Source organism: Entelurus aequoreus, linkage group LG18 (genome assembly GCF_033978785.1).
Source record: "Entelurus aequoreus isolate RoL-2023_Sb linkage group LG18, RoL_Eaeq_v1.1, whole genome shotgun sequence".
Classification (NCBI taxonomy): Eukaryota; Metazoa; Chordata; class Actinopteri; order Syngnathiformes; family Syngnathidae; genus Entelurus; species Entelurus aequoreus.
This window is the reverse complement of record NC_084748.1, coordinates 37,971,997-37,993,670: the sequence shown is the minus strand read 5'-3', so window position 1 is coordinate 37,993,670 and position 21,674 is coordinate 37,971,997. Positions and strand designations below refer to the sequence as shown.

Below are 21,674 nucleotides of genomic sequence, written 5' to 3'. Positions count from 1 at the left end.
TATAGGGCAGTGTTTTTCAACCTTTTTTGAGGCAAGGCACATTTTTTTTCATTAAAAAATACGGAGGCACACCACTAGCACACAACGTTAAAAAATGAAACTCCACCAGGTCGTCGTGCCTTATTTTGAGTTTGTTTGTGTTTTCCTGTGTGTAGTGCTTTAGTTCTTGTCTTGCGCTGTTATTTTGGTGGTCCTTCCTGTTTTGTAGGTGTTTTCCTGTAGCAGTTTCATGTCTTCCTTTGAGCGCTATTCCCCGCACCTGCTTTGTGTTAGCAAGCAAGGCTATTTACGTTGTTGCTATGCTTCTTTGTGTGGACATTGTTGATTGTCACGTCATGTACGGATGCACTTTGTGGACGCCGTAAGTTTTTGCTGTCGTCCAGCATTTTGTTTCTGTTTACTTTGTAGCCAGTTCAGTTTTGCTTTCGCTTTGCATAGCCATTGCCTTTTCCTTTCCCTTTCGTTCATTTTTGGTTTAAGCATTGCATACCTTTTTACCTGCACGCTGCCTCCCGCTGTGGTCTGCATATTGGGATCACAACAAACCATCCTCGTCTCACCCGACCCATTCCGCCTTTTACAAAGCAATTAACTACCTGCTGCCACCTACTGACATGGAGTATTACGTGGTTACCCTGCCGAGTTTTACACAGCACAGACACTAAGCAACGGCACATTATTTGCAGATTATAATTATTGATTTGCAAAAAATATTTTTTGGACCAATTAGGTGAAGTTGCGTAATTTTCCACGGCACACCAGACAATCTATCACGGCACAATGGTTGAAAAACACTGATTTAGGGATTGGGAATGATAGGCAAAATTCCAAAAAAGGGCAGTTCCCTTTTAAGATTCATAGGTGACAACTAAATGTAATATCTGAAAAAATAGCTAATTTATAATGAAAAAAAGACGAGCAACACCTGAGACTAGTTTTCTAACACAATTGTGACAAAATACACTTAAACATTTTTTATTAAAAGGATTAAAATATACTGAATAAACATTAGAAGTGCATACAATGCATTATATATAAACACTCTTTGGGTCCGCAGCTTTTTTAATAAGACTTTTTGGTTGTTGTTGTTCCTTCGGACTTCCACTTCCTCCTCTGATTTTTGGTTCATTGAAGAGGAAGACAAGGTGCGGGGACAAAACACGATTGTCTCTTGGGGCGTTCGCGTCAGGCCATGGTTCCCCTCTTGGTTGTCCTTGGCTTAATGGGATCCCACCAGTGATGTTTGGACTACATATTTGCTGCTAGGAAAAAAAATTCAGATTACCGGTATAAGTGATTGACAACAATGGAGGTAAAGTTCATGGTTAAGTGTGCGTGTACAGAACAGAAGTCTCAAGCATTCCTGTGGCGCCTAATCCTTCCCCTGCGTCGTTAGCCAGATTTATGTCCGAGTGGGCAGGGGGGTCAAATGCACACCTCTGCCTCTAATCACACACACACCTACTTAAGCGCCACCTGCTTCTTCATTCATGTAGCACTTGAAACGCATGTAAACAACATGGCCTTACCAGGTCAGGGGAAGGGGACCCTGGAGTGGAGAGGCAGGCATCGTCTGTGCAGGCAAAAGTGCCTGTGGTACTTTCTCCTCAGGTTCATGAAATCTAAAAGGAAGGAGCGTGTAGGCATTAATGACACGGGTATAAATGAGCAACCCCCCTGCCCCAAGGGCCAGCATTTTCCCGACCTAACACATGATTATTTCCAAACGAACCCTAATAAATCCACTCGGACTCCTACGGTTCACAGGCTGCAGGCCAAGCCCAGGAAGAGCATAAAGTGCCAGATGACTTTATGACTCCTTCCTCCTCCTCCTCCTCCTCTTCTTCGCCTTTAGGGGAGGGGGAGCACCCCATGCCTGGGGGTATGCTTCTCTCTTTACATTTGGCACTGCTACTCCATGTCATGTTGATAGAAGCTTGGGTATTTGCATGGCATCTATAACACCGAGATTAACAAAAGCACCTTCCAGCAGCCTGCAGACAAAAGGGGGGCTCACTGGGGCCTCTGGGTGGGTGCGCGTGCGTGCGTGTGTGTCATCCCCCGGTACCTCCCTTCCTCCATCTTCTCCTCCCTCCACCCTCCATCCATCCTCACATGAACCCAATCATGACCTCAAGGCCGCACATTGTGTCCACAATGGACTATCACACCTGTTGAGGTATAGTGTATCATTAAACCCAAATGCACTTGAGGTTTTTTTTTTGGTTTTTTTTACTCAATGGTGCTTGATTACTCGTGAAAATACATGTCTTACCTCGCATAATACGTGTTTCCTTTCAAAATAAAGCGCCATTTATTTAATCTAATCAGGCGAATAAACGAATGATCACGTGTACGACGTTTTGCGATGGAGCTTGAACGCACCAAACATTCTAATGGCTGGCAGGCGTTACTTCTTTTTTTTTAACCAACCTACAAATAACAGTTTAAAATGAGTTATTCTTCAGTGTATTCTAATTGAGCATATATTGTAGCTCCACTAGTTTACAAAAAACGTCCGTGTATTCATCTTTTCTCTTTTGTAGAATTTGATATTTACTACGTTGGTGGTGGAGTTTGAACGCACCCAACAATGCGGAGGACTTGGTAAGGTATCGCGTAAATAATCACCAGGTAGCGATTTTATTTGCGAATATTTTACAAACACCTGTCTGTGTTTGTATATTATTACCTAATTGGGTATGTTTAATGTTCAAAAATGACTTTTGCTAACGCTAGTTGTAGTTAGCTAAGTTCTAAAACGTTTTTTAAGCCAACCGGAAGTGTTTAAAATGTGTGTGTTTTGTACTGACGTGCGATACAACTCATTTTCTTTCCCATCCGATATTCAGGCTGGTATTGGCGATAAACGAATACTTTGTGCAAATGCCCTCAATGTGTCTGGTAAAATTTAAAAAATTAGTGTATTTCAAGTGGGAATCATCTTCAAATGATTAAAATCACAGGGTGAAACAAATGATTAATGATGGCGATATTTTGCGCTGAATGCCTTGTCTTATTTATATTCAACTCTGTATGTATTGTCTCCAAATAACGTACAATAAAAATATATATAAACTTGCCGTTTTATAATACTGAGTGACTAATTTTAATTGCTAGTCATTTTTTTCTTGCTTGCGCATTGCGTACTTACTTAGGCGGAAGAAAAAGTAGTTCCCACCAATACAATTAATTTTCACAAGATCTCAGGGATTTAATTACTTTTCACTGTGTTCCTGTTAATGGTATACATTGGTATCAAAAGTGTCGATATTTTTATCTGAAAACCGATATATTAGAGCACAAAGATCCGCGGTATCGATATTTCTATATCGATGAATACGTTTACACCTGTAGGAGCTTCATGGGGAAGGTAGGAGTGCAAGTAAGATGCTTACCTGGCCTGGCGGAGGAGACTGGGTCTACTACAGTCACGAGTAAAACCAGGCACAAGGTGAGCAGGTAGAGCAGGTTGAAGATCCTCATGATGATGAGTAATAGTCTTGTTCTTGTCCTTTTAGGAGTCAACAGGAAGGAGGTCCTGCTTAATGATGCTCACTCACTGCTCTTTTAGCCCAGAAGGACGGATGAGATACGAGGCAACGCAGGGTGAGAATCCAGGACAGCCCCCCCGACCCCCGTCAAGAATTAGCCCACCAAAGGTCTCGAGTGTGTCCCAGGAGCGTGTCCGCAGTGTGTCCAATGGGGATTGTCTTCGTGACTTGAGAGCAAAGTGACAAAGGTGACTCTTCCCCCCACCGTCTTTATACTGGCTTTTGGGGGGGTGGGATAAGGGTGGGCAATCCCCCCCACTCCCCCTGTACCACCACCACCTCAACCCCTTCACACACACGCACGCACACACAAGCATCGCACATATTGACCCCACATGTAGAGGGTAATACAAATGACAGGAAGCCCCCTCCTGACCCTGCGACTACCCCTTGAACACAAACACTCACCATGAGAAGATGTGTGTGTGTGTGTGTGTGTGTGTGTGCGCGCATCATATACAGTATTTGAAGAAGCTACTGTTCATTTATCACATGGTGGCTTTTTTTTGTATTTTGTGGTCCTGCCAGGACCACCGTCCCTGCCCCCCGCACTGAAAGCACACACATCTGAGGGTGTGGGTGGTTTTTGAATAGGGTGGGGGGGACATAATGCAAAATGTGGCAGGGATGAAAAAGATATTCTGGGATGAAGCGTATCCAAGAATTTTCTTTGGAGGCCGTCTTCCTGTCCTACGTGTGTTTTATGTCTTTTGGGCCCACAAAACTTAGGGACCCTTTGTCGTGCATCACTTTTAGGATTCAGGATGCACGCTAGGTCTGGGCCGATAAAAACGATATCACTATGTATCGCGATAGACACGTAATCCAAATCAAAAGAAAATTCGTTTTTTAATGTGTGTATACCGTATTTTTCGGACTATAAGTCGCAGTTTTTTTCATAGTTTGGCCGGGGGTGCGACTCGTACTCAGGAGCGACTTATGTGTGAAATTATTAAGACATTACCGTAAAATATCAAATAATATTATTTAGCTCATTCACGTGAGACTAGACGTATAAGATTTCATGGGATTTAGCGATTAGGAGTGACAGATTGCTTGGTAAACATATAGCATGTTCTATATGTTATAGTTATTTAAATGACTCTTACCATAATATGTTACGTTAACATACCAGGCACGTTCTCAGTTGGTTATTTATGCGTCATATGACGTACACTTATTCAACCTGTTGTTCACTATTCTTTATTTATTTTAAATTGCCTTTCAAATGTCTATTCTTGGTGTTGGGTTTTATCAAATAAATTTCCCCCCAAAATGCGACTTATACTCCAGTGCGGCTTATGTATGTTTTTTTCCTTCTTTATTATGCATTTTCGGCCGGTGCGACATATAGTGAAGATCGGTTGCTGTCCGGTTGGAAAGTCATGAATCAATTGCTTGTAGATCTACTACAAAATATGGCCGCACTAATCTTGCAAGATTTCTGTGATGACGTGATAAGAGCGCACCCAACATGGGTGTAATAAAACCGTGACGCATTTGCTACTGGGCTGCACATAGACATTAAATAATTTATAAACGGCCACATTTTCTCCTACTTAACTTTCATCAGTACCAACAGACACACCAATTAGCTTGTTCTTAGATGTATTATAAAACTCTTGATAGGAAGTCGCCATTTGCTATATTTGTTACATCTTTCTTACATGGGACAATGCAAATTAATAAGCATATAAAATGTAAAGGTGCCAAATCGTAGCCAAAAGCTAGCTTCCATCTACAGTCTGTGGCAAGTTGATGACCGAAGATCAGGGCAGATCAGGAACAATAATTGTGCTGAAGGAAGAAAATACGCATCTCCTTTGGCCTAGTAAGTTAAAGTGCTGGTTTTATTGCACATAGTTCTATTACACAAGTAGTTAGCAATAACAGATGTATATACGCATGGAAAATTGGAGCAAAAAAAGATAACATTAGTGTATTTACGTATTAAATATTGCACAAAATATGAATACACAACTTTTAGAATGGAAATAGGCAGGAATATATTGTAACTAATTGCAAGTATTTGTAGCTTTATTATATATCCATGCTCTTGTCCTTGAATGTGATGTATCACCTATAACCCATCAGATAGTAAAGCCAAAAAAAGCCTACTCCTAGCAAAAATGAGTACAAAACAAAAGTCTATGAAGAGATTTTTTCAAAGACAAAAGGCCAGTGACTCCCACTAATTCAACGTTATTGTGAGTTTTTTCATGCACTTATTTGCTATACATGTATTTATCCGCCACACGTGGAAGGCCGGTCCCTGAAAATAATGCCTACATTAAACCGGTCCCTGGTGCAAAAAAGGTTGGAGACCCCTGAGCTAGAGCATTCTCTGTGGAGGCTGATACTTGGCCACCTGACAGCGGGGCCAGAGCAGAAAAGAGAGAGGGCAGATCAACTGGTCTAAAAAGAGGTCTATTTAAAGGCTAATAACAGTTTCTTAAATATTAGTGTTCATTCTACAAAAAAGTCATATAATTTTTTTGATTAATCCCCAATTAGAAGCATATTTTAACCGGAACTGTGGAAAAAAAGCAAATAATTCATAAGCACCACATAAATATAGCCCTTTTTTTCCTTTTTTCTCTCTCGCTTCTTGGTGAACTAAAAAGGGGTGCCCTAAAGGCTGTGTGTAATTAGACTAAAAATTTTGTAAAATGAGAACAAATCAAATCAAAACAATTAAAAAATATGTAAAAATTTTGATTATAATAAAATACATAAGTCATCAAACGTATTAAAATAGAATCTATGCAAACCCAAAAATGCAATAAAATAAATTGTGTGTAATCAAACATATTAAAATAGAATGTCAAAACTATATAATAGAATTTAATATTTAATTCTATGCAAACCTAAAAATGCAACAAAATAAACAGTAAGTCATCCAACATATTAAAATAGAATGTCAAAACTATGTAATATAATTTAATATTTAAATCAATGCAAACCCCAAAATGCAATAAAATAAAACACAAGCAATGAAACATTAAAATAGAATGTCAAAACTATTGAATAAAATATTATATTTAAATCTATGCAAACCCAAAAATGCAATAAAATAAAACAAGCAATCAAACATATTCAAATAGAATGTCAAAACTATGTAATAAAATTTAATATTTCAATCTATGCAAACCCAAAAATGCAGTGCACTTATACAGCAGTTATTCAACCCCTCTGTCAAGATAATATATTGTATTCATTTGCAAACATGCAAATATTTTTATTCTCAATGTTGAAAATGATAGTTTTTAAATCACAGCCTATTGAAAGTCTGCACAGTTTAAAAACAAATGAGTTAAATAATTCAGCGTGTAACTGTAAATAACTGTAAACAGCACACTATGAAAAAAGTCTGTAGCTGGAGGCGGTGAGGCTTTAGCTCGGTGTCGCACGAAAGGCCCTCATTAGCGTGTCTGCTCGCGGCCGTCTCTCTGCGGACCCGACTCTCCATTGAGCGGGGGGCCCGGCTAATGAATTGACACATTAAGATGAAATGTCAGCCATTACATGTGAATGAGGATTAAGGGAAGCAGCAGGGCGCTAATGGAGCGCGAGGGCTCCAAAAATAGGCCCTGAGACTTTGAACAAGCATCTGCACCCGTCGGCTCTCTGTAGTCCAAACACACAAAGGACAACACGAGTCACGCCGCTGTGGCCTCTTCATCTGTGTGCGTCTACAAACTTTTATTACTTTATGGTATTTGCAAAAATGCCTGACAGAGATTCCTCACAAATTTGGGCCACCTGGTAAGAAAAAAAAGAAAAAAAAGCCAGCCATGTTGTCGCGTTTCAGCTGTACTTTGCATATCAGCTGCTATTGTCTTTTAAAAACTCTTATTTTGCCCATTTCAATATGCTAATGGGGCACCAATTGTCATTCAGAGCCACCTGGTATCCAATCGCCAACTGGCTTTTTCTTCTATGTGTGTGTCTTCTCTCTCTGAATGGCAGCCCAAAGTTTTTTTTGTGGATGAGACCAAGTAGAGCGTGTTGTAATATTTGCTCTTCTTGGGGGATTAAACGTCCTGACGGGGATTTCCCAGCCTGCTCAAATACTCCCCTACGAGACTCACACAGGCCCAACTCACAATCGAACCGCACAGAAGAACTCAATCTCAGATGTGTGAAATGCTAGAAAGTCTACGGCTTGTCCGAGTCATACTTTTAACAAAAAAAGGTAGATAAGAGCGATTTTTCCTCAGAGTTTAAGAGACAAGTTAATTAAATTGAATGCAAGAGATGCTGCTTTGAGTAAAATAGGTGATAGACGACTACAATATATCACATTGGACACATTCAGTTGTTTTATAGTACTGTATGTTTGGGCTGGGCCATATCAATATATGATATATCGTAGCCTGCCGATATTATCGGCCGATAAATGCTTTAAAATGTAAAATCGGAAATTATCGTTATCGTTTTTTTTTATCATCGATACCGGGTTTTTTTAATCATTTTTTTAAATTTATTTTTTATTAAATCAACATAAAAAACACAAGATACACTTACAATTAGTGCACCAACCCCAAAAACCTCCCTCTCCCATTTACACTCATTCAAACAAAAGGGTTGTTTCTTTCTGTTATTAATATTCTGGTTCCTACATTATATATCAATATATATCAATACAGTCTGCAAGGGATACAGTCCGTAAGCACACATGATTGTGCGTGCTGCTGGTCCACTAATAGTACTAACCTTTAACAGTTAATTTTACTCATTTTCATTAATTACTAGTTTCTATGTAACTGCTTTTATATTGTTTTACTTTCTTTTTTATTCAAGAAAATGTTTTTAATGTATTTATCTTATTTTATTTTATAAATTAAAAATAAAAAGGAATTTATCTTCACCATACCTGGTTGTCCAAATTAGGCATAATAATTTGTTAATTCCACGACTGTATATATCGGTATTGATAATTAAGAGTTGGACAATATCAGAATATCGTATATCGGCAAAAATGCCATTATTGGACATCCTTAATATATTGCGATAGACACATAATCGATATCAATAAAAGATGTGTTCGATAAAACATACAAAAAATTGTTTTCTTCTTCGTCGGAAGAAACCGGAAGTTGCGAATCAAGGTTGGTTGCATGAAAAAAGGCACTCGCTCTCTGGTAACCGAGTAACACAAGAAGTGATCACTGATCTGTTGGAGTGACAAACTAAGATCCAATCACGTGACAGTTAACTGTCAAGGTTGGTTGCGCCATCTTGTTGTTTTGCGGTTGATCCTTTGCACGTAGTGAGAAGAGAAAGTAAAGATGAAGAAATTGTGGGTAAAACAGGAAACGTCACCTTGACTCTATGGCAGCTTTTGGATTTGTTTTTTGTTTTTTAAACGAACCGGAGTCAGACTAATGTGGTCTGTAAATGAGGCAAGGTGCTCGTCCCCAACAAGACCGGTAATACCGCACCACCATAGCACACCGTTTAGATAAAATATCAATAATTATCGATATCGACTGATATGAAACACTTATATCGTGATACCCTTTTCAGCAATATTGCACAGAACTAAAGAGTTTAACCAGTGGCGGGCCGTGCATTTTGCACCTTGGCCTTCAGTGATTTCCTACTTAGTACGACTTGAATAAATACTTATACTCATAAAACCATATATACAGTATATATATATATTTATACAGAGGTGGTTGGAGTACCCAAAAATTGTACTCGAGAAAGAGTACCGTTACTTTAGAATAATATGACTCAAGTAAAAGTAAAAAGTACCGTATTTTTCAGAGTATAAGTCGCTCCGGAGTATAAGTCGCACCGGCCGAAAATGCATAATAAAAAAGGAAAAAAACATATATAAGTCGCACTGGAGTATAAGTTGCATTTTTTGGGGAAATTTATTTGATAAAACCCAACACCAAGAATTGACATTTGAAAGGCAATTTAAAATAAATAAAGAATGGTGAACAACAGGCTGAATAAGTGTACGTTATATGACGCATAAATAACCAACTGAGAACGGGCCTGGTATGTTAACGTAACATATTATGGTAAGAGTCATTCAAATAACTATAACATATAGAACATGCTATACGTTTACCAAACAATCTGTTACTCCTAATCGCTAAATCCGATGAAATCTTATACGTCTAGTCCAGTGGTTCTCAAACTTTTTTTGTCATCCCCCACTTTGGACAAGGGGGAGTTTTCAAGCCCCACCTGCCCCCATCGCCCCAACAGAACGCTAATGCCAAGCTTAACATTTTCAAATTTATTGAACATCAAGTAACATCAAGTTGTATACATTCAAACTCAATAACATAAAATAACATCAAGTTCAATAATAAATCAAATAACTTGCATCAAGTTCAATAATAAATCAAATAACTTGCATCAAGTTCAATAATAAATAAAACAAAAGTGTTATAACTTGCATCAAGTTCAATAATAAATCAAATAACTTGCATCAAGTTCAATAATAAATAAAACAAAAGTGTTATAACTTGCATCAAGTTCAATAATAAATCAAGTGTTATAACTTGCATCAAGTTCAATAATAAATCAAATAAAAGTGTTATAACTTGCATCAAGTTCAATAATAAATAAAATAAAAGTGTTATAACTTGCTTCAAGTTCAATAATAAATCAAATAACTTGCATCAAGTTCAATAATAAATAAAATAAAAGTGCCACTTTGCAATCTTTGCAAAAAAAAAGGAGGAGCTATGCATTTTGGCAAGACAGGGCAAATGAACAGGGGCGCCGCTAGGGATTTTGGGCCCCATGAAAAGAATCTTTACAGGGCCCCCAACACAGCGGCAACATTTTTTGATGCTATTTTACATACAATTATGCATTTTAATGGTATTCTGAATACAAAGGAATTAATTTTGAGTCATTTCTTTTCTGCACCACTGATTCTTGAGACTGTAGTAAAATGTATTATATTTTGTATTATTATTATTATTATTATTATTATTATTATTTCAACACACACAGCTGCTCACCTCCTTCCTCATGTGGGGGCACTGGGGCTGATTCAGGGGCAGGGGGACTTGGGGGCTGACAAGACAGCTGCTGGTGCACTTGACTCTGTTCAGAATGAGGCATCATTTTGACAGAGGGGAGATCAACTATTATTGAATAAGAACAGCTTGATAAATGTTTGACTGGATTGATTATTTAACTAATATAGCAGTAACATGTAAAAATCCAGAGTTTTCTTGAGCTAACATGGTGAGAAAAGTGAGCTAGCTTATTACCACAGACAGGGACAAAGTTAATATGCATAACTTTCCACCACAACTAACAAACCCACCTTTTTTTGGGAAATATTGGGTGACATATTGTCGACCCTTCAACTCCTTCTCCTCTCTTATTTTATTTTCCTTTCTTTTTTGGCTGCCTGATTTTTGAGGCATACTGCTGTCTCCTCCGCTTTGCCCGCTGTGGCGCTGTCTGTGACAAATCGCCGTGCTCTACCTGCAGCTGATCCAGTCGGACTGAACCATTTTACGTAAATAGAGGGGGGAAGGGAGGGCCCTGCAGGTGTTGATGCTTCCAAAACAAATAAATGTATTGTTACCAGGACATGGAAAATAAAACATGTGTGATTATATGGTAGTTAATAACTTAGTGTCATTATTTTTTCTGTATTATAATTTCATCATCATTAGGGGCCTCTCTGGGCCCCCCTCCATCATGGGCCCCTAGAATCCGTCTCCTTTACCCCCCCTTTTCGGCGCCCCTGCAAGTGAACATGAGTTTTACAGTACTCCAGCATTAGTGGCTGCAATGAGCCTGTTTTGCACTGCACACCTTTTCAAATCGGGGTTGCAGGCTTGACACTGCCACTGTTAAAACCTCATTGAGTTCGGGGCTGAGCTGCTTTGACGCGAGTGCTTCCCGGTGAATGACACAGTGTGTCCAATGCGCATTTGGCGCAACCCTCTTTATTAGAGCCTGCAGCCCGTTTCTTTACCCTGCGATGGTCTGTGCGCCATCAGAGCAAAAGCCCACACAGTTTTCCCATTTAAGGTTGTGTTCTTTGAGGAAACTGTCCATTATCTCGAACAGCTCATCAGCAGTGGCTCTATTTTTTATGTATTTGCAAAACAGCAAATCCTCGCACAGTGACTCGCCATTCACAAAGCTTCCGCTTAGCCCCGCCTCCAATAGTTACTGTTGCTGTCTGTCAAACTTTCGCTCCTACCTAGAAATTTAAAGCCTACAGGAAAAATAAGTAATTTACATTTATTTATATAGCGGATTCCACAGACAGAATCACAAAGTGATTTACAGTGTGTATAGAAAATGAAAGCATAGTAAAAAAAAAATCTAAGAATATAAAAAAAAAAAAAAAAAGAAGTAAAGTGAAATTTCCTCCCGTTCCTCGAACCCCACCTGTCATGTCTCTATTCCCCACCAGTGGGGCGCGCCCCACACTTTGAGAAACGCTGGTCTAGTCTCTTACGTGAATGAGCTAAATAATATTATTTGATATTTTACGGTAATGTGTTGATAATTTCACACATAAGTCGCTCCTGAGTATAAGTCCCACCCCAGGCCAAACTACGAAAAAAACTGTGACTTATAGTCCGAAAAATACGGTACTCATCGAAATAATTACTTGAGGAAGAGTAAGTAAGTAAGTAAATAAGAAAAAACTACTCGAGTATTGAGTAACTTGTAACTTCTGATTTATTTAGTAGCTATTTTTTAATGGTTTTTGGACTACAATTGTAGTTGATGTAAGCGTGCGTGTGTAAAACATAAAAGTCATATACAACTTGTTGCAACATATTTTCTATAGCTAGAAGTCGATTTTTTGTCAGCTGAAATGTGAACGTTTATACTGATACAGATGACAGCACATGATATAAATGTTATTTTTACTGCTTTGAAAGTAATTATTGAGGATTTGTGCTGCCTTGTCTGACATCATGTCACTTTTTACAGTCAGTACGTTTTTATGCACTAAATTAGTCTGACTTGTCAAATAATTAAGTTTCTTCTATTTTCACAGACACATGTGAAATTGTTGTTTCATGCTCTATCTTTAATGTGACTGTTGGCCATTCGCAGTGTGCCTCTCGTACACTAGGGGGCGATTGTGGTCATTTCAGCTTGTTTCGCTATGTGGAAATGTAAATACAGGGATAGGTTGATTGGCAACACTAAATTGGCCCTAGTGTGTGAATGTGAGTGTGAATGTTATCTGTCTATCTGTGTTGGCCCTGCGATGAGGTGGCGACTTGTCCAGGGTGTACGCCTACCTTCCGCCCGAGTGCAGCTGAAATAGGCTCCTACGCGACCCCGAGAGGGACAAGCGATAGAAAATGGATGGATGGAGTACAAGAAAAGGATGCTCATAAGCTATTATCAAAATTCGTACTTAGGCGAAATGTTCACAGACTCTATTACTTGGCTTGTTAGCTCCTGTCGCAGGCAAGCCAGGATCGTGGTTGAGGGAAGAGTTTTTTTTATGTTGGATGCTAGAAAATGTCCGATGCGTTGCAGCAGTCAGCTTTAATGCATTATTGCAGCTCGATGATTTTTGTGCACGTCATGCCATGTGCGGCTGCGGTCGGGGGTGTGGCCGTGGTGTCAAGAGCGGCAGGATATGAGGCTGAAGAGAGGCCTGACGTGTGGGCGTGTTCAGGGGTTAAATGCGACCCTTTTGATGGGTCTGTTGGTCTACTATCATATTAATACAAATTTTTAATCACATTTTTTGGTGATTGACTGGTAGGGTGCCAAAGATCGACTGGTAGATTGCGATCGGCGGGTTGGCGACCCCTGCTCTACATGGTGTTGTCAGAATTAAAATAATTGTGAAAACACATCAAACGTGAAAAAATAAAGAAATAAAACACCCATCAAAAGCCGTAAGCCAGGCGTACCGCTCATTGTTGGTAGATTCGATTGGAAGTGGTAGAAAAACCATTTCACCGGTTGGGAGAGGTGAGTCTCACGAGTTTTAGCTTCTCTTGAAATGTCCTTGAAAATGGCCTTGCAAGTATATATCTGCAACCTAATCAACGTTTTGACATTAGATTTCTCTGCTAGCTTTCGCAACTCTCATCTAGTGATTGGATACTCACTTGTGAGTGACAAATGAGTATCCAGTCACATGATGCGATAACGTTACGTGCAACGATTCAACGTGTTGCTCCCTAGGAGGGCGACTGTCAACAACTCGTGATCTGATTGGCTATCGCAACTGTCTATCAACTGTATGTGCCCCGTTTGCCTACACTGCACAGACCGCCCCTATGTGGATTCAGAAGGCCATGGCAGATTTCATACAGCGCTGGCAACAAGCTAGCTGAAGTCTGATTGGATAAAATCTCTAACGTAAAAACAGCAACACAGGAGCCTAATATGACATGAAGAGAATGTGATGAATACTTTAATATATTCAGGGAAAGTAAATTCAAAATAAAATGTACTTTTATTAATTTATGGTCATGATTTATGTTAGGTCAGCAGAGAAGGCTTTGCTGACCCTGACGGCCCACCATTGAGTTTAACCAACAAACAACTTCCAACAATAAGCTCAGCTCAGATGAAACTGAATTAAAGGCCTACTGAAACCCACTACTACCGACCACGCAGTCTGATAGTTTATATATCAATGATGAAATCTTAACATTATAACACATGCCAATACGGCCGGGTTAACTTATAAAGTGACATTTTAAATTTGCCGCTAAACTTCCGGTTCGAAACGCCTCTGAGGATGCCGTATGCGCGTGACGTAACCCGGGGAACACGGGTATGCCTTCCACATTGAAGCCAATACGAAAAATCTCTGTTTTCATTTCATAATTCCACAGTATTCTGGACATCTGTGTTCGTGAATCTGTTGCAATCATGTTCATTGCATTATGGAGAAAGAAGCTGAGCAAGCAAAGAAGAAAGTTGTCGGTGCGAAATGGACGTATTTTTCGAACGTAGTCAGCAACAACAGTACACAGCCGGCGCTTCTTTGTTTACATTCCCGAAAGATGCAGTCAAGATGGAAGAACTCGGATAACAGAGACTCTAACCAGGAGGACTTTTGACTTCGATACACAGACGCCTGTAGAGAACTGGGACAACACAGACTCTTACCAGGATTACTTTGATTTGGATGACAAAGACGCAGACGTGCTTCTGTGAGTATGCAGCTTTGGCTTCTAAACATTTGATCGCTTGACCGTATGTGCGCAACTTTTTTTTGCGTATGTACGTAACTTTTTAAAAATATATAAGCTTTATGAACCTTGGGTTAGGTGAACGGTCTTTTGGGCTGAGTGATTGTGTGTGTTGATCAGGTGTTTGAATTGTATTGGCGTGTTCTATGGAGCTAGGAGCTAGCATAGGAGCTAGGAGCTAGCATAACAAACACGCAGGTGTTTTTATGCAGGATTAATTTGTGGCATATTAAATATAAGCCTGGTTGTGTTGTGGCTAATAGAGTAAATATATGTCTTGTGTTTATTTACTGTTTTAGTCATCCCCAGCTGAATACCAGGTACCGTGAGTATGCAGCCTTGGCTGCTAAACATTTGATAGCTTGACCGTACGTGCGCGTCACGTACGTAACTTTTTAAAAATATATGAGCTTTATGAACTTTGGGTTAGGTGAACGGTCTTTTGGGCTGAGTGATTGTGTGTGTTGATCAGGTGTTTGAATTGTATTGGCGTGTTCTATGGAGCTAGGAGCTAGCATAGGAGCTAGCATAACAAACACGCAGGTGTTTTTATGCCGGATTAATTTGTGGCATATTAAATATAAGCCTGGTTGTGTTGTGGCTAATAGAGTATATATATGTCTTGTGTTTATTTACTGTTGTAGTCATTCCCAGCTGAATACCAGGTACCGTGAGTATGCAGCCTTGGCTGCTAAACATTTGATAGCTTGACCGTATGTGCGCGTCACGTACGTAACTTTTTAAAAATATATAAGCTTTATGAACCTTGGGTTAGGTGAACGGTCTTTTGGGCTGAGTGATTGTGTGTGTTGATCAGGTGTTTGAATTGTATTGGCGTGTTCTATGGAGCTAGGAGCTAGCATAGGAGCTAGGAGCTAGCATAACAAACACGCAGGTGTTTTTATGCAGGATTAATTTGTGGCATATTAAATATAAGCCTGGTTGTGTTGTGGCTAATAGAGTATATATATGTATTGTGTTTATTTACTGTTGTAGTCATTCCCAGCTGAATATCAGGTCACCCCCGGCTCTCACAGCATCTTCCCTATCTGAATAGCTTCAACTCCCCACTAGTCCTTCACTTGCACTTTACTCATCCACAAATCTTTCATCCTCGCTCAAATTAATGGGGAAATTGTCGTTTTCTCGGTCCGAATCTCTCTCACTTCATGCGGCCATCATTGTAAACAATAGGGAACTTTGCGTATATGTTCAACTGACTACGTCACGCTACTTCCGGTAGGGGCAAGCCTTTTTTTTATCAGATACCAAAAGTTGCAATCTTTATCGTCGTTGTTCTATACTAAATCCTTTCAGCAAAAATATGGCAATATCGCGAAATGATCAAGTATGACACATAGAATAGATCTGCTATCCCCGTTTGAATAAAAAAAAATTCATTTCAGTAGGCCTTTAAGGATTTTAAATCTATAAGGTAAAAAAACATCATTAAAATGAACAAAGTAGACAGTTGACATTACTGTCAGTGAGAGTTGTTTCTAATATATGGTTATCTTATTTTTAAGCACAGTTTGCAACTTGCTCACAGTTACATTTTTCAAAGCAACTCTATATAACAAGAACACCATTGCTCAGGATACCATTAGTGGTTTAACAGAACACATTTGTTTTAAAATTGTGTATATTTTTAACAATTACTAAGTTTGTCATAAAAAAAGTTTGCCGGCCCAAAAGAAAATTATTAGTGTTTACACTTACCCTGTCTCATCAACATGTACAATATGGTGCAAGTGTACCTAATGATTTGATTAACGTGGACCCCGACTTAAACAAGTTGAAAAACTTATTCGGGTGTTACCATTTAGTGGTCAATTGTACGGAATATGTACTGTACTGTGCAATCTACTAATAAAAGTTTCAATCAATCAATCAATGTAGTGTCCACTATTTGGGACGTTGTATGGCAGGTCTTACAGTGTCCAAAAATATACAAAAAATAATTTAAATGATCTGATTGTTGATTGTTAAAGATGCCCACTGTTCTCGTATTGTTGTGATCTTTACGACTGTACCACAGCTCAGATTTTTTTCTCTTCCTCCTCCTCATCATCGTCGTCATCATCTCCTCCTGAGGATTTGTAGATAAAGACGCTTCCTCTCTGATAAAACTTGTCAAGAACAGTGAGCCATAAAACGTTCCTCTTGTTTTTTTGTTTGTTTGTTTGTTCTTTCCTCCACTTAAGCCCGACCTCTGTGGCCTCTGCTAACTTAAACACAACCGCGACACAAACAGTCGTCTTGTAGGTGAGAGGCAGGTACAGCTTTAAGACTGATAAATGTGCTTGGCGGTGGTCGTGCTTCATCACAGAGGTGCAACGTCATCATCATCATCATCAATGTTTATTCATATAGCCCTAAATTACGAGTGTCTCAAAGGGCTGCACAAGCCACAACGACATCCTCTGCTCAGATCCCACATCAGGGCAAGAAAAAACTCAACCCAATGGGATGACAATGAGAAACCTTGGAGGGGACCGCAGATGTGGGGACCCCCTGGGCGACCGGTGCAATGGACGTCTTACACTTGTTTAAAAGCGTGATTAAGTCAACATGACTGCGGCAAACGCCATCAGAGGTAGGCGGTTGACTTCTTTTTATACTTGTATGACAGATAAAGTGGTTAAAAGCGTGATTAAGTCAACATGACTGCGGCAAACGCCATCAGAGTTAGGCGGTTGACTTCTTTTTATACTTGTATGCCAGATAAAGTGGTTAAAAGCGTGATTAAGTCAACATGACTGCGGCAAACGCCATCAGAGGTAGGCGGTTGACTTTTTATACTTGTATGACAGATAAAGTGGTTAAAAGCGTGATTAAGTCAACATGACTTTGGCAGACGCCATCAGAGGTTGGTGGTTGACTTCTTTTTACACTTGTATGACAGATAACGTGTTTAAAAGCGCGATTAAGTCAACATGTCTGCGGCAAACGCCATCAGAGGTAGGCGGTTGACTTCTTTTTATACTTGTATGACAGATAAAGTGGTTAAAAGCGTGATTAAGTCAACATGACTGCGGCAAACGCCATCAGAGGTAGGCGGTTGACTTCTTTTTATACTTGTATGACAGATAAAGTGGTTAAAAGCGTGATTAAGTCAACATGACTTTGGCAGACGCCATCAGAGGTCGGTGGTTGACTTCTTTTTATACTTGTATGACAGATAAAGTGGTTAAAAGCGTGATTAAGTCAACATGACTGCGGCAAACGCCATCAGAGTTAGGCGGTTGACTTCTTTTTATACTTGTATGACAGATAAAGTGGTTAAAAGCGTGATTAAGTCAACATGACTGCGGCAAACGCCATCAGAGTTAGGCGGATGACTTCTTTTTATACTTGTATGACAGATAAAGTGGTTAAAAGCGTGATTAAGTCAACATGACTGCGGCAAACGCCATCAGAGGTAGGCGGGTGACTTCTTTTTATACTTGTATGACAGATAAAGTGGTTAAAAGCGTGATTAAGTCAACATGACTGCGGCAAACGCCATCAGAGTTAGGCGGTTGACTTCTTTTTATACTTGTATGACAGATAATGTGGTTAAAAGCGTGATTAAGTCAACATGGCTTTGGCAGACGCCATCAGAGGTCGGTGGTTGACTTCTTTTTACACTTGTATGACAGATAACGTGTTTAAAAGCGCGATTAAGTCAACATGACTGCGGCAAACGCCATCAGAGGTAGGCGGGTGACTTCTTTTTATACTTGTATGACAGATAAAGTGGTTAAAAGCGTGATTAAGTCAACATGACTGCGGCAAACGCCATCAGAGGTAGGCGGGTGACTTCTTTTTATACTTGTATGACAGATAAAGTGGTTAAAAGCGTGATTAAGTCAACATGACTTTGGCAGACGCCATCAGAGGTCGGTGGTTGACTTCTTTTTACACTTGTATGACAGATAACGTGTTTAAAAGCGCGATTAAGTCAATATGTCTGCGGCAAACGCCATCAGAGGTAGGCGGTTGACTTCTTTTTATACTTGTATGACAGATAAAGTGGTTAAAAGCGTGATTAAGTCAACATGACTGCGGCAAACGCCATCAGAGTTAGGCGGTTGACTTCTTTTTATACTTGTATGACAGATAAAGTGGTTAAAAGCGTGATTAAGTCAACATGACTGCGGCAAACGCCATCAGAGTTAGGCGGTTGACTTCTTTTTATACTTGTATGACAGATAATGTGGTTAAAAGCGTGATTAAGTCAACATGACTTTGGCAGACGCCATCAGAGGTCGGTGGTTGACTTCTTTTTATACTTGTATGACAGATAAAGTGGTTAAAAGCGTGATTAAGTCAACATGACTGCGGCAAACGCCATCAGAGTTAGGCGGTTGACTTCTTTTTATACTTGTATGACAGATAAAGTGGTTAAAAGCGTGATTAAGTCAACATGACTTTGGCAGACGCCATCAGAGGTCGGTGGTTGACTTCTTTTTATACTTGTATGACAGATAAAGTGGTTAAAAGCGTGATTAAGTCAACATGACTGCGGCAAACGCCATCAGAGGTAGGCGGTTGACTTCTTTTTATACTTGTATGACAGATAAAGTGGTTAAAAGCGTGATTAAGTCAACATGACTAGCAGATGCCATCAGAGGTCGGTGGTTGACTTCTTTTTACACTTGTATGACAGATAACATGTTTAAAAGCGCGATTTAAGTCAATATGACTGCGGCAAACGCCATCAGAGGTAGGCGATAAGACGTCTTTTTGCACTGGTATGGCAGATAAAGTGCGTAAAAGTGTGACAAAGTCAACTCAAATGCAGTAAATGCCATCAGAGGTAGGAGTTAACTTCTTTTTACACTTGTCTTGACAGCTAAGAGTGTTTAAAAGCAGGAATTCAACATATCTGCGGCAAACGCCATTGGAGGTAGGTGGTTAAACGTCTTTACACTTGTACAATGGATAAAGTATTTACAAGCGCGATTAAGTCAACGTGACTGTTGCAAATGCCATCGGAGGGAGGCAGTTAAATGTCTTTTTACACTTGAATGACACATAAGAGTGTTTAAAAGCGTGATAAAGTCAACATGAATGTTGCAAACACCTTTAGGTTTGGACAGTATTTTTCTTTTTACATTTGTATTATTACAGCTAAGAGTGTTTTTAATAGCAGTACGTCAACATGACTGCAGAAAAAGCCATCAGAAGTAGGCGGTAACTTCTTTTTACACTTGTATTACAGCTAAAGGTCTTTAAAAGCAGGAAATCAACATGCCTGTGGCAAATGCCATCAGAGGTAGGTGGTTAAACGTCTTTACACTTGCATTACAGATAAATCTTTAAAAGCTCGATTAGGTTGACTTGGCTGCAGCAAATGCCATCGGATGCATTCAGTTAAATGTCTTTTTACACTTGTATCACACATAAGAGTGTTTAAAAGCATGATTAAGTCTAATTGATTGTTACAAATGCATTCATGGTTAGGTTTTCTGTTTACATTTGCATTACAGCTGAGAGTGTTTAGAAGCAGGAAGTCAACATGACTGCAGAAATGCCATCAGAGGAAGGAGGTTAACTTCTTTTTACACTTCTATTACAGCTAAAAGTGTTTACAAGCAGGAAGTCAACATGACTGCGGCAAACGGTCAGAAGTAGGCAGTTAAACATCTTTTCACGCTTGCATTACAGATAAAGTGGTTAACAGCTTGATTAAGTTAATTTGGCTGCAGCAAACGCCATCGGAGGCAGGCCGTTGAATGTCTTTTTACACTTGTATGACACATAAGAGTGTTTAAAAGCATGATTAAGTCTAATTGATCGTTGCAAATGCATTCATGGTTAGAAGCTTTTCTTCTTTGCACATTGTATTACAGCTGAGAGTGTTTAAAAGCAGGAAGTCAACATGACTGCAGAAAACGCTATCAGAGGAAGGCGGTTAACTTCTTTTTACACTTCTATTACAGCTAAAAGTGTTTACAAGCAGGAAGTCAACATGACTACAGCAAATGCCATCAGAGGTAGTAGGTGGTTAAACGTCTTTACGCTTGCATTACAGATAGTGTTTAAAAGCTCGATTAAGTTGACTTGGCTGCAGCAAACGCCATCGGATGCAGGCAGTTAAATGTCTTTTTACACTTGTATGACACATAAGAGTGTTTAAAAGCATGATTAAGTCGCAAATGCATTCATGGTTAGGTTTTCTGTTTACATTTGCATTACAGCTGAGAGTGTTTAAAAGCAGGAAGTCAACATGACTGCGGCAAACGCCATCGGAGGTAGGCAGTTAAACATATTTTCACGCTTGTATGACAGAAAGAGTGTTTCAACGCTCGATTAGGTCGACTTGTCTGCAGCAAACGCCATCGGCAGAAGGCGGTCAACCTCTTTTTACACTTGCATTACAGCTCAGAGGGTTTAAATGTGCAATGATGTCAAAAAGACTGCAGTAAACGCCATCGGAGTTAGGCGACTAACTTCCATTTATGCTTCTAAAACAGGTAAAGAGTGTTTAAAAGCGCAGAGAAGTCGACTAGGCTGCGGCAAACTTCCTCACAAGTGGTTGGTAACTTATTTTTACGCTTGTATGACAGTTGAGAGTGTTAAATTGTGACTTATAACGTTCCCCGTCCACTTACTAAAGGTCATGTTGCATCCTGGAACAGACTAGTTCCAAAACTTTTTGCAGTATTTGTGACTGAGTACAACCTTATTTTGAATGCTAAACATCCTGCATGTGCAGGAAGTGTGTGTCTCTAAGGCCCCATTTACACTAATCCGGATAAGGTTATCCAGGGTAAATCTCACCTATCCTTATCTGTGTCCACACACAACAATGCCACCGTTTAAGACCCCCTCCCCTTCGTCCGCCGGCGCAATGCGACCTAGTACGCATGCGCGGAAAATGCACACGTCATAGTCACCTCCAGTGTTGCTTTGTGTGCAAGTTCTTAACTTATCTGAACAATATCCAGTG

General features: G+C 39.6%; 1 protein-coding gene across 1 annotated transcript; it reads right to left on the bottom strand.

Moving 5' to 3' along the window:
• Positions 1–1,040: 1,040 nt before the first annotated feature.
• On the bottom strand, positions 1,041–3,486 carry apela (apelin receptor early endogenous ligand). Its single transcript, XM_062026180.1, has 3 exons — positions 3,399–3,486; positions 1,530–1,622; positions 1,041–1,262 (listed from the first exon to the last, which is right to left on the bottom strand). The coding sequence occupies exons 1-2, from the start codon at positions 3,484–3,486 to the stop codon at positions 1,534–1,536; spliced, it is 177 nt and encodes a 58-aa protein (XP_061882164.1). The 3' UTR covers positions 1,041–1,262; positions 1,530–1,533.
• Positions 3,487–21,674: the final 18,188 nt, after the last annotated feature.